Source organism: Staurois parvus, unplaced genomic scaffold, assembly GCF_062004578.1.
Source record: "Staurois parvus isolate SC_StPar_1 unplaced genomic scaffold, SC_StPar_1.0 ptg000057l, whole genome shotgun sequence".
Classification (NCBI taxonomy): Eukaryota; Metazoa; Chordata; class Amphibia; order Anura; family Ranidae; genus Staurois; species Staurois parvus.
Genome location: NW_028317853.1, coordinates 1,289,352 through 1,305,171, shown reverse-complemented (window position 1 = coordinate 1,305,171; position 15,820 = coordinate 1,289,352). Strand labels below are relative to the sequence as shown.

Genomic DNA, 15,820 nt, shown 5'->3' with positions numbered 1-15,820 from the left:
TGACACCCAAAAAAGGTTCTGGAAACTTTCTTGGGTGCCACGTTTGTCACGCAAAAAACACCCTGCGTTTTCTGGTGCTATTGAAATGCTAATGCACATTTTTAACAGCGCGTTTTAAAATCGCTGTCAGAATCACAGCGATTCCGCCCACGATTTAAAAGAACTGTGTGAATGGAGCCTAAAGTGAACCTCTTGGGATAAAAATATGGAATCTTGCTTTGCTAACTCCTATCCTGCATGCTTGTTCCAGGTCACTGCTGCTAGCAATAGGGAGGACAGCACTTTTAAAATATGTTGTGCGCGCCTGTACTCTTGATAAATGATAGTAAATATCCACAATAATTTACAATGGATCACAGCAGTGTGTTCTGGTAAAGGATAATAAATATGTAAAAATGTAATATTGCAGCTTACTAGTCCTGGGTGACAATGTCACCCTTCTGCGGTTATGGAGAGAGTCATGGTTGTCCCATTAGGCTGCTCTCCCGATATAAATGAATAACGTGTCCATATCTCTTAATCTCTGTTACGTGGGAAGTAGGGCAATTGGTAGTTTAGAGAAGATGGCTAGGAAGGAAGATATTCTTCTGTGCAGCTCACAAGAAGTGACAGGGACAGAGCATTTCTGACCAGATCAACTGATATTTTCTGTACTTACTGAAAATGTTTTTAGCTAGAAAAGAAAACTAATGTAGCCACCACATCGAAGGACTATAAACTACCATATATTGCATTTTGATCTTGGGTTTGGTTATCTTTTAATTCTTCAGTTAGTGTTCCAACAAAACAAATGCAGGTAATATAATGGTTGCAAACACTGAAGAATTTAACAGCTGGCATTGGAAATATAAAAACAAAAATACCCAAGAGAATATCAAAGTTGCATTCTGCAATAAAACCACACCCTGTGAGCAATGCTACTCAAAGGATAACATCGTCATTTGAAATGAGGAATTTGGTGGAAATTAATATCTATCTAGCTATCTACAGTGCCTTAAAGTATTCATACCCCTTGAAATTTTCCACATTTTGTGATGTTGCAACCAAAAACATAAATGTCTTTTATGTGATAGACCACATAAATCATTTTCCTTCCACTTCACAATTATGTGCCACTTCGTGTTGATCTGTCACATAAAATCCCAATAAAATACTTTTACGTTTTTGGTTGTAACATGACAACATGTGGAAAATTTCAAGGTGTATGAATACTTTTTCAAGGCATTGTATCTTTTCTATCTGCCAAGTCTGCTCTTATTACTAAAAAGGACTGTGCATAGCCTTTATTCCACCCAAAGCCTCCTAGCTCAAGGACCCAGAATGGGATGGTAGAAGATTATGAGGAAACAAAAAGTTTTGTATTCTCCACCTCAGTCATAAAGCCTGGAGTGTAGGTGGGAAACCTGGGTGACACATATACGCTGACCACAATCTTGACAGACAGCGCCTCACATAATGTATATATGTGTATGTGCGTATATATGTGTATGTGCATATATATGTATATGTGTGTGTGTGTGTATGTGCATATATATATATATATATATATATATATATATATATATATATATATACACATATATACATACATACATACAACCCCTTTCAGTGTGTGTGTGTACAAATTGTATCTTACTGCTGGTGCTGTGTTTCAAATATTTTGCACAAAAGGTAGAGCTGAACTCCAGACAGTTAGATATATATTCAAAAAGAACCCTCAAGTGATTCAGTAGCTATGTGTGTATATGTATGTATGTATGTATGTGTGTGTGTGTGTGTGTGTGTGTGTGTGTATATATATATATATATATATATATATGTGTATGTGTGTGTATGTGTACAGTATGTGTAAATAAGTGATCAACATAAATGAAAATGGAAGTCCATTTTCATTTGTTGATTAATCACTTATTTACATATGTATATATTTTTTGCGCTACTGAATCACTTGAGGGTTCTTTTTGAATTGGTTTAACTGATTTTGTTAGAAGTGGCAGCACTGTTTTTTTGTAATTTAATATTTAATTTATATATTTTTGTTTGATTTCCATTGGCTATCACGCATCTAACGCACAAGTCTTTTGTTTTCACAAAAAATAAAATATATATATATATATATATATATATATATATATACATACACACACAAAAACAAACCACTGAAAAACCCCCCACATAACCATACTGTATGTGTATATATACAGTATGGTTATGTGGGGGTTTTTTTCGGTGGTTTGTTTGTGTTTTACTAACCACACCCTTGCTCTATAACTGAAAAGCCATTTTCTGTCCACACTATTTTTCGAACCAATAATTCTTCTATCATCCGCTTTAGTAGTTAAGTGTAATTGGATATACACTCCAGTTTTAAACTTGCTATTTCCCAACATAATGTGAGTTATGAGACCCTCCCAATCTCCGCCATGTCCTCCATGTGAAAGTGAGTTTCGTGGTGTAACATACTATACTATATCCAGACAAACAGAAGCTAGTTAATAGAAGGAAAAAAAAAAAGTTCTAAAAGTATAATTTACCTCTTCAGATATCTCATAGTTGATAGACATATATACAGTATATATATTTTTTCTAGCTGTGCGTCAGATGAACTTTGATAAATACATATGAATATAACCGTAATATTTGCAAAATATCCTGTATACCATATTTTGTAGGATGACCATACACCTTATAATCTGATTGTACAATCTGTCCAACTGTCTTTAGATTTACCAAACCTGGCCTAAACCACCCATTTTTCTTGCCTCCCATTGTATAGGCTCCTGCACTACATAGTTGTTTGTGCAATTTCCTTTATATGTACAATCAGATTGTAAAGTGTATAGTCGGTTTCAAGCAGACCTATAGCTTAAAGCCATATTAAAAGCAAGAATTTATTATATTGCAGTTTACTAATTCTTAGATGTGTTGTCTGCTTTCTTTTTCAGGCTTTCTTTGCTTTAGTTTCATCTGGTGATCTAGCCAGAAAGTCTGTTGATTTTTCAAGGTGTCACAGGTGTCCCCTGTGCTCCTTCATCCAGAGTGGAGGCACTCTAATACAGGAGGTGTGTTACTGGCCAGATCACCAGGTAAAAACAGAGAGGGGGGGGGGGAGGCTAAGAAAAGATAACTATTGCAGCCACTGCCTCAAACAATTGGTAAGCTGCAACATGTTCCATTTTGGGTTTTGGGTTTAATTTCACTTTAATTATTTTGTACCCTGCTGTGTTCTTTGACTGTCCTTTTGCATCATTTAAAAACAGATCTGCGTAATACAGCCTTGCTGCAGGTCTACAGCCAACCAGTCGGTGACTCCACTGATTTCAGGTCCTGTCCTTTTGCAGTGCACACAATAACATGGCTTTGTTCACATGGCCATTAAAAAAACAACAAAAAAAAGGTAACATGCAAGTGTTTAACTACTGTATGGATTTGAATGCAGCTTCATTGTTTTCAATGGAACTATTCACACAGGTACGTACACATGAACTGCATTCAGATCAGAAACGCAGAATCCAAAAATCTGCGTCGAACATTTTACGTGTTTTTGTGTATAAACTCCTGCAGACACATTTGTAAGCATGCAAATTAATTCTAAATAAAGAAGAAAAATAATGATCATACCTATACGTGTCTATATGTGTTTAAACATCAGTGTTTTACTGAGCATTCCGCAGAAATGTTTCTCCTAGAAAACACATGTAATAACATCCAGTAATCTTTATTACAGCCGTGTGAATGAAGCCTAGCGAGGGACATTGCAGGCGGTGGAAAGGTCTGTGTTGTATGTGGAGGCAGCTTTAGTGTCTGTCATGCTCTCCAGTGTAGCTGATATTGATCATGGCACACCGGCCATTTGTGGACACGTACACAGTCATCATCATCATCATCGGCTCCAGCAGCATCTCTGTATCCAGCTACAAAATAATCAGAGGTTTCTGTTACAAATCTCTGCTACAAAATAACTAGTGTGACATGTGCCCTAGGCGTTGTGTTTTACAGTTCCGCTTTGTACTCCACTTTAACTAAACTGAAAAAAAAAATTGAAAAGTATCAACACGTCTGGTAATGTGGTGGCTGTGAGCTGGATCATTATTGATTGTTTAAGGATCTTTATTTTTTGGTTTGTTTTTGTTTTCTTTGTTTTGTTTTTTGATATACAGTAACTGCTGTTTCTTGTCGTTTTTAGGCTCCATGCATACTGGGCATTTTACTAATAACGCTGGTAGCGTTCGCTGTTTAAGTAGTGTTTACAAATGTGAGTTTTTTTGCATTTTTCTATTACACAAAAAATATACTTTTTGCTTGAAAGAACGCTGCATTTTGCTGCATTTACCAGCGTTAGAGCATTTTTACAGCCAAATAAACTCCCCTAGAAACCGTGTGTGTGTGTGTGGAGTTCACTGGCTGTAGAAAGACGCCAAAAACAGCCGCTGTAAAAAAAAATTCCACTATCTCTACTGCCATTTGTAAACACTATATCTTTCACGTAAACCAATTAATTTACATGTATTGGGTTTTTTTTTTTTTTTTAGCGAAAACATTTTGCAGAATAAATTTTGGCCTAAATTTATGACTAAATTTGATTTTTTTTTTTTTTTTTTTCCACTGGACATGTTTAATAGCAAAAAGTCAAATATTCTTTTTTTCCCGAGTCATCTTCTAGGACAGCTCACTTGAGAGATAGGGCTCCTCCCAGGAAACACCCGCTCCACCTTTTTTTCCCTTTATAGGCGTCCTCTCTCCCATTGGCCCCCAGTTTTAGTGTTTCCTCCGGCCAGGAAGGAACTACGCCCGTTTTTATTTTTGTCTGGGCTCTCTGGCGGAGTACAGAGGGTCCCTGGCTGAGGCCCCCCCTTCCTCCAAGCGAGGCAGGGGCCTTGTGAGGGGGGGGACCTTTCAGCCAGTTTCACTCCGGAATGCCCGTTGTAGGGTGGGGGCGTCGGCCCCAGATGGTCCCAGCGGGGCTCTCCAGGGGGGTAGAGCCCGCTCCGCCGACCGAGGCATTGGTGCCTTTCCCTGCGGGGTTTCAGGTAAGTCTTACCTGCTCCTGGATCCCGGCAGCATGGCCAGGAGGCTCGGCTGCGGAGGGTCTGGACGCTGCGATCGCGTCACTTCCGGGCGCCGGGTGTTGTCACTTCCGGCGCAGGAGCAGGGAACGGCCGCCGCCATCTTGGAAATGGGCGGCGGACCGTGGAAGGAACCCGTGCCACGGCCGCTTCTCCACCGGCGGCCGTGAGAGGGGGGTCGGCGAGGGGGAATCGCAGGGGGGGGGCGGAGCCCACCAGCCCCTGAAAAACCGCCGCACCGAGGCAGGGTCTGCGGCAGCATGGAGGCAGATCTGTCAGGAGCGGGGGAGGCCTGCAGTAATGTAAGGGCCTTTGTTTGGCAACTCTCTTTTGTTTTTACCCCCCTCCTCCCCCCCCCCCCCTCCCGGGATGATTGGGTACCCCCCACGCACACACAGCCCCCCTCCCCCCCCCCAGGCCCACGGCTGGAGCTTTCACAGTGGCACAGGGGGGGAGGCGTTGCTGTTACAAACGCATGAACGCGTGTATCTCCTTGTCCCCAGATGGGCCCACAGGAGGAGGATAGAGGGGAGAAAGAAGCTCCTTGTGAGCAGAAAAAGAAGTGTGCCACTTGTAGGAAGAAACTGGCGAGCTCCTGGAGGAAGCAGCTCTGCCAGGGGTGCATAGACAAGCTCATCAAGAAGGAGTCTGGATCTCTTTTTAAAGACTTCCTACAGAATATGACACAAGAGATGTCCAAGACATTTCAAAGCTTCAGGGAACAGAAGCCGGGACCGGCCCAGGATGAGCCCCAACCGGGCACTTCTGGCACCCAAGGGGGGAAAAAGAGGAAGCTGGTAGCGCCGGTAAGGGACTGGGAAGAGGCCGAACAGTCGGACACCTCAGACTCGGAGGAGGGTGAGATTGAGGCTCAGGGCCCAAAGGCAGACAGGTTCCTTTTTCAGGTGGAAGACACGGAGGACCTGTTAAAGGTGATCTATGAGACCCTGGATCTGGAGGAGGAACAGCAGGACCTCTCTCTCCACGACCAACTGTACGCAGGGCTACAGGCAAAAAGCAGCCGTACATTCCCAGTACACCCTGCCCTATGGTCCACGATCAGGAGAGAATGGGAAGAGCCAGAGAAGAAGGCTTTCCTTCCCAAGAACCTCAAGAGACGTTTCCCCTTTAAGGAGGAAGATGCCTCGGTTTGGGAGACTTACCCAAAGCCAGACGCCCCTCTCTCGAGGATCTCGAAGGACACGGACCTGTCCTTTGAAGACGGTGGGTCCCTAAAAGACCCGATGGATCGGAAAGCGGATGCCTTCCTGAAGAGGGCATGGGAAGCGTCCGCAGTGAATTTTAAACCTGCAGTGGCAACGACCTGTGTGTCCAGAACCCTGGATGTGTGGTTGGGGCAACTCCGTTCGCATCTGGAACAAGGCACCCCGGGGGAAGAGATTCTGAAGTCCCTTCCGGTGCTGGAGAAAGCGGTAGCCTTCATCGCGGACGCATCAGCAGAGACCATCAGACTCTCTGCTAGATCTACAGCGCTCATAAACACGGCAAGGAGGGCTATCTGGCTGAAATCTTGGCAGGGGGATCTGGCCTCCAAATCTAAACTCTGTGGCCTGCCGTTTGAAGGAAAACTCCTTTTTGGCCCGGAGCTGAATTCAGTCCTGGAAAGGTCGGCCGACAGGAAAAAGAGCTTCCCGGTCCCCAGCAGGCAGGTTGGACGGAAGGGGTTTCGCCCATCCAGGCGATACGCGTCGAGGGAAGCTAGGTTCCAAACCCAGCGCCCAGGCTGGGGCGCGAGAAGAGGCAGGAACGAGCCGAGAGGCAGGGGAGGTTTCCTTTTCAACCCCAGCCAGAATAGACCCAAAACCCAGCCGAAGTGACTGGAGAGGCCAGGTGGGAGCGAGGCTGGGGCGCTTCCACGCACAATGGCTAAGGATAACCCAAAACACCTACATTCTGGAGGCCATCCACAGGGGGTACAGAATAGAGTTCACAAGGGCCCCCCCTCAGAGATTCTTTGCAACACCCCTGCCAAAGGACAGGGCCATGGCGGATGTGCTGGTGGACCTCCTACAAGATATGCTCAGTCAGAACGTTATCTGCCAGTTGAGAGAAGAGGAAAGGGGAAGTGGATTCTTCTCCCATTTCTTTCTAAGGAAAAAACCGTCAGGTACTTACAGGATGATATTGAATCTGCGGAAGGTGAACGAGTTCGTGAGGCCCAGCAAATTCCGTATGGAATCCATATACACGGTGAAGGAACTCCTTTCACCTGGGGTGTTCATGGCCTCGATAGATCTGCAAGACGCATACCTGCATGTCCCGATAAGAGAAGATTCCAGGAGATTCCTGAGGTTTGCGCTGGAAGGAGAAAAGGGTCCGGTGCTATTTCAGTTCAACACACTCCCCTTCGGCCTGTCGTCGGCCCCGAGGATATTCACCAAGATTTTAGCAGAGCCTTTAAGAGTTTTGAGACTGGAAGGGATAAACATCATCCCCTATTTGGACGACCTGCTTTTATTTGCGGACACAGAGGGAGGCCTGAGATCGCACATCGAACGTACGATATCTTTTCTGGAAAGTTTGGGGTGGCTTATCAACAAGGAGAAGTCACAGCTAACCCCCTCCAAGAGGATTACGTACTTGGGGTACGTCCTGGACTCCGCACAGGCCCGATCGTACCTAACATCAGAAAAAGCCCTCAACCTGCGGCAGGACACAAGGGCCCTCCGGAGGATGTCGACCTGCACGGTCAGGACCGCGATGAGAATAATCGGGCGGATGACAGCGGCAATACCAGGGGTGCAATGGGCGCAACTTCACTCCAGGGTTCTGCAAAATCACACCCTTTCCCACTGGGACGGCAGCCGAGCAGGTCTGAGTTCCAGGATCCGCATCACGCACGAAGTGAAGGAATCGCTAAGGTGGTGGGGAAGCATCCTCACCTTGGAACGAGGAAGAAGTTGGAGGCTGGCCAGCCCACTGCGGATCACCACGGATGCAAGCAGGACTGGTTGGGGCGCCCATATGGAAGACGGCCTGGCCCAGGGCACGTGGGGTGCAGTAGACTCCAGCAGGTCGTCAAATTACAGGGAGCTGTTGGCAGTTTTCAAGGCACTTACGACCTTTCAGGAAAAGATAAGGGGGAGAGGTGTCCAGATTCTCTCCGACAATACCACTGCAGTGGCGTATTTGAACAGGCAGGGAGGCACAAGGTCCCCAAGGCTGATGGAGTTGGCCGGATCCCTCCTGAGCTGGGCGGAGGAAAACCTGGAGTTCATCACGGCAGTACATCTGAAAGGGGACCTGAACCAGTTGGCGGATCAGCTGAGCCGAAGAGAGGTCATCCAGACAGAATGGTGCCTCAGCCAGTCAGCGTTCGATCAGATTTGCGCCAGGTGGGGCTCCCCCTCTATCGATCTATTTGCCAACGGCCAGAACACAAAGCGGGAAAGGTACTTCTGCCTGCAGAAGGACCCCAAAAGCGAGGGGATAGATGCGCTAGCCCAGCAGTGGGAAGGAGACCTCCTTTATGCCTTCCCTCCATTCAGACTACTGCCGAAGGTGATACAGAAGATCCGGTTGTCTCAAGCCAAAGTTATTCTGATCGCGCCATTCTGGCCCAAGAGATCTTGGTTCTCCCGGTTGAAGGAGCTCAGTTTAGCAGACCCTTGGATGATACCACCCACACGCGATTTACTCACCCAGGGGAGGGTGATGCATCCTCATCCAGAAAGGCTGTCCTTAGCGGCGTGGCTTCTGAGCGGGACAGGCTAGCAGAAAAGGGGCTCTCGGCAAGAGTGGTCGCCACCCTCTTGGATGGCCGGAAGAGGTCGACGAACGCCTTGTACGACAAGGTCTGGAAGAAGTTTTCCGCCTGGAAGGTCAGAAACGAAGCACCGGGTACGCCCATTTTGCATACAGTTCTTGAATTCCTTCAAGCCGGGGCGGATAAGAATCTGGCCGCCAATACCCTCAAAGTACAGGTAGCGGCTCTGTCGAACTTTCTCGAGCTGAGGTTGGCGGCAGACCCATTAGTAATCAGATTCCTGAAGGCTATCTCCAGGCGCCGTGCCCCGTCCTTGCCAAAACTTCCAACATGGGACCTGGGCACAGTCCTGAAGAGCTTTCAGCGGGGGCCTTTCGAACCGCTGGATGAGTGTTCGCTCAGATCTTTGACTCTTAAAACCATCCTCACGGCACTAGTTTCTGCCCGCAGGGTCAGCGAGTTGCATGCCCTTTCAGTGATCGAGCCGTACTGCACCATCTTATTGGATAGAATCATCCTCCGCACGGACGCGGCCTTCCTACCTAAGGTCGCGTCACACTTCCATAGATCTCAGGAAATAGTAATACCTTCCCTGGAGGCCGATCCGGGCAGCGCGGAGGACTATAGCAGGTTAGACGTTAGACGGTGTTTGATCACGTACATCGAACGCACAAAGACATGGAGACACTCGTCCCGGCTTTTTGTCCTATTCCAGGGGCCAAGAAAGGGGGACGGTGCCTCCAAGGGCACCATCGCCAGATGGATCAGGGAGCCAGTTTCGGAAGGTTACAAGTCGGCAGGCCTGTCGCCACCGCCCGGCCTAAAAGCCCACTCCACGAGGGCCACTGCGGCCTCCTGGGCGGAAAAAGGGGGGGCCTCCCCCGGACAGATCTGCAGAGCCGCAACGTGGTCCAGTTTCGCCACCTTCACTAAGCATTACAGGCTGGATCTGATCGGCAGCAAGGACCAGGCATTTGGCAGGAAGGTCCTACAAGCAGGGTGCCCGCCCTAATGTACGTATTTCTATTCTACTCCTCTCAAGTGAGCTGTCCTAGAAGATGACTCGGGAAAACGCAGTTATTTACCTGTTAACTGTATTTCCAGGAATCTTCTAGGACAGCGTAACTCCCCCCCGATTACTGTTTGATCACACAATTATGTGCAGGTATGTTGCGAACCTATGGGGGATGTCTTTATTACCGGTTTTCTTCTTTGTTTTCTCCTAGGCCTTCGGTCATATTCTTATACTGGGGGCCAATGGGAGAGAGGACGCCTATAAAGGGAAAAAAAGGTGGAGCGGGTGTTTCCTGGGAGGAGCCCTATCTCTCAAGTGAGCTGTCCTAGAAGATTCCTGGAAATACAGTTAACAGGTAAATAACTGCGTTTTTTTTTTTTTTTTTTATAGTGCAAAAAATAAATGCACAGGCCATCAAATACCAACAAAAGAGAGCTCAATTTGTGGGGAAAAAAGTAAATTTCCCTGAGCAGTTGTCAGTTAAAGTAACCCAGCGCCGTAACGCAAGAAATGGCCTGATCAGGAGGGCAAGTGGCTAATGCCCCGTACACACAATAAGAATGTTGGACGAACGATCATCCCTTTTTTTTTTTTTTTTTTTTTTTTGCATACAAGTCTCCATATTGAAAATGAACCGGGTACTACACTTGCGAAAAATTTCATACGAAAGAAAAAAAATTTCAAAAGTGAAATAATGTATTGAATTTGTGTTGTATTTTCGGACAACTACTGTACTGATTAAACGAAAATCGTACAATCTGGTATCGTGCGAGAAACATTTTCGCGCTTGTCCCTTGACATATTGCATGAATTGTTGTGATCGGCTCTCAAAAGCTGTACTAACGATCAGATTATCAGATGATTGGTCCTCGTACAAAAATTTTAATTATATCTCTGCGTTTTCACCTGGTGCATCTTTTGGAAAGGGTCAGGGACTTTTTTAAACGCAAAACGTTGCATTTTGGTTCTATAGACTTCAATGGAAATGCATGTAGTGAGGTTTTTTTTTGGATGTGTTTTTGCTGTATTTTGCATTTTTTTAATCTGCCTAGCAACAAGAAAAAAAAAAACACATAAAAAATGCTTTGTTTTTTTATTGTGGTGTTTTGTTTTTTGTTTTTTTTTCCTCCTACAGTTGTAGACACATAACTTGCCTATAAGGCCTTTTGCACACAGTACTCTTATTCGAACGTCAGCATTTTCTGGATGTAATTTCAGGCATTTTTTTTGTGCATATTCGCACGTATTGCAAAATCCATTAATCTTTATGCGCGTCCCGACACAAACTACTGACCAGGATCGCAAATTTTTATTTAATTTTTTTTTACTCAAGATTGCACGGCACTGTTTATGTTCCTGTATGTACAGGCACTTTGTAAACAATGGGCTGCATTTTAGAGCTGTTAAATAAAAACCCACCACGTTACTAAGCTTTTTCAAGCTGCAGTGTGCAAGAGGCGTAATAAAGAATGCGCCTTGTCCTCCAGGCTGCTGGTTCTTGTAAAAATCTTCTCGCCAGTGATGCTTGGTCCTCTTCACGGTGCTGCAGTGCTGAGGGGGTTAATGGCTTCAGGTCTAAAGCTGGCCATACACTGTATGAAAGTCGCTCAGCTCACCTCCCACCTAACATCCCGTGACTGAGAAATCAAAGAAACTAAACTGCAGTTTTAAAGCTGAATTGTCGACACAAAAACTTTTAATATAGTCCTCAAGTCACAAAGTTATAAATCCAATTTGTGTGACCAAATGCCTTTGAAACCCAGATATTACCTTGTAAAAATAGCGGTGACATCATCACTATGCTGTACATGACTGTGTAGAGAGCAGAGCTGTGGGAGGGACCCAGCAGGCTCCACCTACTACAAGCTCTCTTAAAGAATAAGTTCACCTATAGGAACTAGGGATGCATCGAAATTTCGGCGGCCGAACATGGCCCTATCAGCATTTTGCTTGTAAGAAAATTTTAGCCGATACAAGGGGTTCTGTGTGTGCTACAGATGGGGGAGGGCAGCGGAGAAAGGCAAGAGAGGAACAGTGTATACAGTGAGATGCAGCTAAATGTCACTGCTGGTATTTAAATGTAATTACCGGCTTTTTTTTTTTTTTTCCCTTCGCTATATCTCCAAGAAGGAGCTGTCATTCTCCTCGCCTCCAATGGTAATAAAGGGGTGGAGTCACCAGTGACATTACTCAGTGACCCCACCCCTTAATTTCCTTTATTCGGGGAGAATGACAGCTCCTTCTCGGAGATATAGTGAAGGGGGGGGGAAAGCCTGTAATTACATATAACACCTTCCCGCCCGGCCTATAGCAGATTGATGGTCGGGTGGGACACTCGCCATTGTGACTGGGCATCATATGATGGCCTGTCAAAACGAGCCGCGCGGTGGCGCGATCTGTCATGGGACACCGTCGATGACATATCACTACATCGGCCCGTTGCCAGTGTCATGTGTCTGCTGTGACCAATCACAGCAGATCACATGTCAATTGTATACAACGGATGGCTTCCTGTCATGCCATCCAGTGTATGTGACTCAAGGCAGTGTATGGTCAAGGCAGTCACATGATACAGACAGGGCCAATCGCAGCCCATCCGTATCATGTGATCAGCTTTGCCCAATCACAGCTAATCACAACAAAAGACTGAATGAATCAGTTTCATTCAGTAACAATGATTGCAAATATCAATGAAATACATTGGTATTAGCAATCCTAATGTGTTAAAAAAAAAACACAATCCACTGTTACTATGGTAACATTGTATTGTTTTGGTCACAGTGTGCTGAAAAATAAAATGGTATAAAAAAGAAAAAATGTAATTGAAAAGAAAATATATAAACATTTGAAAAAATTACAGATTCAATTATTTTTACCAAAGAAATGTAGCAGAATACATTTTGACCTAACTTTATGAAGAAATGTTATTTATTTGCAAAATTTTATAACAAACGAAGAGGAGTACTTTGTTTTTCAAAAGTTTCAGGTGTTTTATTTGGCAAAAAATAAAAAATTGGTTATTAAATACCACCAAAAGAAAGCTCTATTTGTGTGAAAAAAATTATAAAAACTTTCATATAGGTACAATGTTGCATGATCACGCAATTGTCATTCAAAGTGCGACAACGCTGAAAGCTGAAAATTGGCCTGGGCAGGAAGGGGTATAAATGCCTGGTATTGAAGTGGTTAAAAACTGGCAGTGACCTATAGTGGCAGCCAGTGAGGGATCCTGAGTGTATACCGCTCCCATGCTGTATACACTACTCTCCTGCCCCCTTCTTGCACACACTGCCCCCCCACCCCCTACCCCTACAAAGCGGACCTGTCACTCATGCTATCACATAAGGGACTATTGGTCCCCTTTGCGAGAGCAATAATATCATAAGTAAAAAAAATAAATGAAAATGCACATAAAAGTTTAAAAAAAATTCAAAAAAAGCACCAGAATTTTCATTTCAGTGCACCACTATTAGGAATATGTTACATGTTCCACCCATTTTTAGGGTGGAATATGTAACATGTTCCTGCTCCTGCAGTTGCTCGGTGATCTGAGCCCTCTGTGTGACAGCAGTACAGGGAGAAGCTCCCCAAAGCAGCTGTCAGTTTCTGAAAAGAGCACGGCTGTGCGGGGCTCCACCCTCACAGCCGCATCATTCATTCACAGCTCTGTGAATGAATCAACTACAAGTACCAACAGCCTTTGCGGATGCCAGCCTGTAGTTCTGAACGAACTACCACAGCGCTGTGGTAGTTCATTGAATTTCCCTGTCAGTGTGAGACTGCCTGCTTGTACGATGGGGAAAAAAAAAAACTTTCTTATTTCCTGCCTATATCTGGCAAGGTGTTTGATTTGATGTGTCCTAAATGAGTGACTACCTCCAAAGACGCAGAACTCCTATTGCTAAGCCTGAAATGACCTGGCAAAGGAAGGAGAGGACTGAACTCCCATAGAAGCCCCACATCTCTGGAGACTGGAAAAACTGAATCAGAACTGAAATAAAGTCATTTACTAATTACTTTCACAACATTAAACTCTGTAAGTAAAGGTGTGTATAGAAATAATCTCTCTATTGTCTGTGACTTTTTTTTTTTTTTTATTTACTTGAACACTGTTTTTACACCTAGAGAACATATTTATAAATTAGACACACAAAAAGCCAATACATTCTAACTTATGGCAATTTTGTGTTGGATTTGTAAAGGATTCTTAGTGCTTTTGGTTCAAAAGAGACTTTTATTTTTTTTTTGTCATGTTTCTGTAAAGGTAACATAGTGTTTTTGTATTTTATTTTTTGTTTTTTGTTTTAGATCTACATGTCAAATTAGATTTGTTATTAAAATTTGGTGTTTTTTTTTTAAACTTGAATATAGTGGGGAAGGATCAGATCTCCTGTTTTTTTTCCTGTTATTTGGAACTCTGTTGGAGAGATTTTCCGTTTTGTGTCTTAACAACAAAAATGTTTTTATTAAACAGATGTTAAGGAGAAATCTGTGGCAGGTACCAAAAAAAGGCTGGTAGGCGTTCTAGCTACCTTGTACTTCATTATGTGTTTTTTTTTTTTTTTTTTTTATTTATTTTTTCTCTTTTATATATGTATTTTATTTCTGTCTGTGTTGCTGGTGGACAAGTTTAGCCTTGCTTACTGTCTGGTGAAGTTGTCACCAGGATACGTACCCTGAACAGCAGTAAATCCTAAAAGGGTTCTAATCCTTCCACATTAAATAATAAAAATATTCTGCAATCTCATAATTTTAACAAGGTTGCCATGGCGATTAGAAATTGGGTCCTGGCGCCTGGGTTCAGACATTGCATCCCATTGACTTGAATGCAAGAACGCCTGTCAATAGCAATTCTATCTCTTACCTCTGCATGCCACTCTATCACTTGCGAGTCTGGAACACTCCACCACAAACTCGCACAGGACCCTTTTTCGTAATGGCACTCAAAAGACAATGTGTGTGGATCTCATCTATGTAAATCACCTCAATAAGAACACATATCTAGCCTGTCCTAAACTGGCTCCTAACCTTTTTTTTTGCTGGTTCCTAGATTCAAAGCTAATTTTGTTCAAGCCCTGAATTAAAAAAAAAAAAAGTAAAAATAAAACAAACTTCTGGGTATAGTTTGTAAAGAAATGAGTCATATTTGCTCATCACATCCTCTACCCTCCTTGCTCCTCTGTATGGCAGAATGAAGAAAATGGCCACAGACTCCACCTTGCTTAATGAGCACCTAAAGTTGCTATTAGCGTTCCTTTAGGTCTAATAAAAAAAATAAATAAATAAATAAACATTACCTATTAGACTGGAGCTTTTCATTAAATTCCCTGTAGCCAGCTGAAACTGTTAAATAGCAACAATGTATCAAACTAAACTTTAAAATTGATTGTTTTTCTATTGTAAAGTAAATAAATCAGTTATGCCTTTAGGGAAACGTACATTTAAAGTGAAACAAAACTAAAAGCAAAATGTTTTTTTTTTTTTTTTTTTTTGCTTTTGTTTGTTTTTGTTTTTTTTTTTGTTTTTTGCTTTGTTTTTTTCTTTTTCAATCGGGTCCACTTGTTCGTTTTTTCAGGCAGACCCGTTCGGATCACCTATGGTTCACTATGGGGAGGTGGATTTAAATGGACATGTCTGTTTACACCCGCCTGCATCCAATCTGTTAAAAACAGACGGATGAGGGATCTGTTCCCCATCCGTCTAGCACAGGGGTGTCAAACTGGTGGCCCTCCAGCTGTTGCAAAACAGTCCCATCGTGCCTCTGCCTTTTGGAGTCATGCTTGTAACTGTCAATCTTGCAATGCCACATGGGACAACAACTGGAGGGGCCGCCAGTTTGACACCCGTGGTAGTGGATCAGATGACATCTGCATGTAAATGGACAGGTGGTTCCGTTTACATCCAACCTCCTCATAGAGAACAGCAGGCTGTGTCCGTGGCTGCTCTGCACAAGCGGAGCAGACATGGACTTGTCATCCGCCTGCTCAGAGGGGATCAGCGGGAAGGTTTGCT

General features: G+C 44.0%; 2 protein-coding genes across 3 annotated transcripts in view; both read left to right on the top strand.

Annotated features, from left to right (window-relative positions):
• Positions 1–15,820, top strand: part of LOC149469926 (tyrosine-protein phosphatase non-receptor type 11-like) — a 190,551-nt gene that overhangs the window by 32,219 nt on the left and 142,512 nt on the right. The gene's annotated exons all lie outside the window — the stretch shown is intronic.
• LOC149469927 (uncharacterized) lies at positions 5,480–7,072 on the top strand. The gene has a single exon (XM_089668433.1). It carries the CDS (start codon positions 5,570–5,572, stop codon positions 6,902–6,904), a length of 1,335 nt encoding a protein of 444 aa, XP_089524559.1. The 5' UTR covers positions 5,480–5,569; the 3' UTR covers positions 6,905–7,072.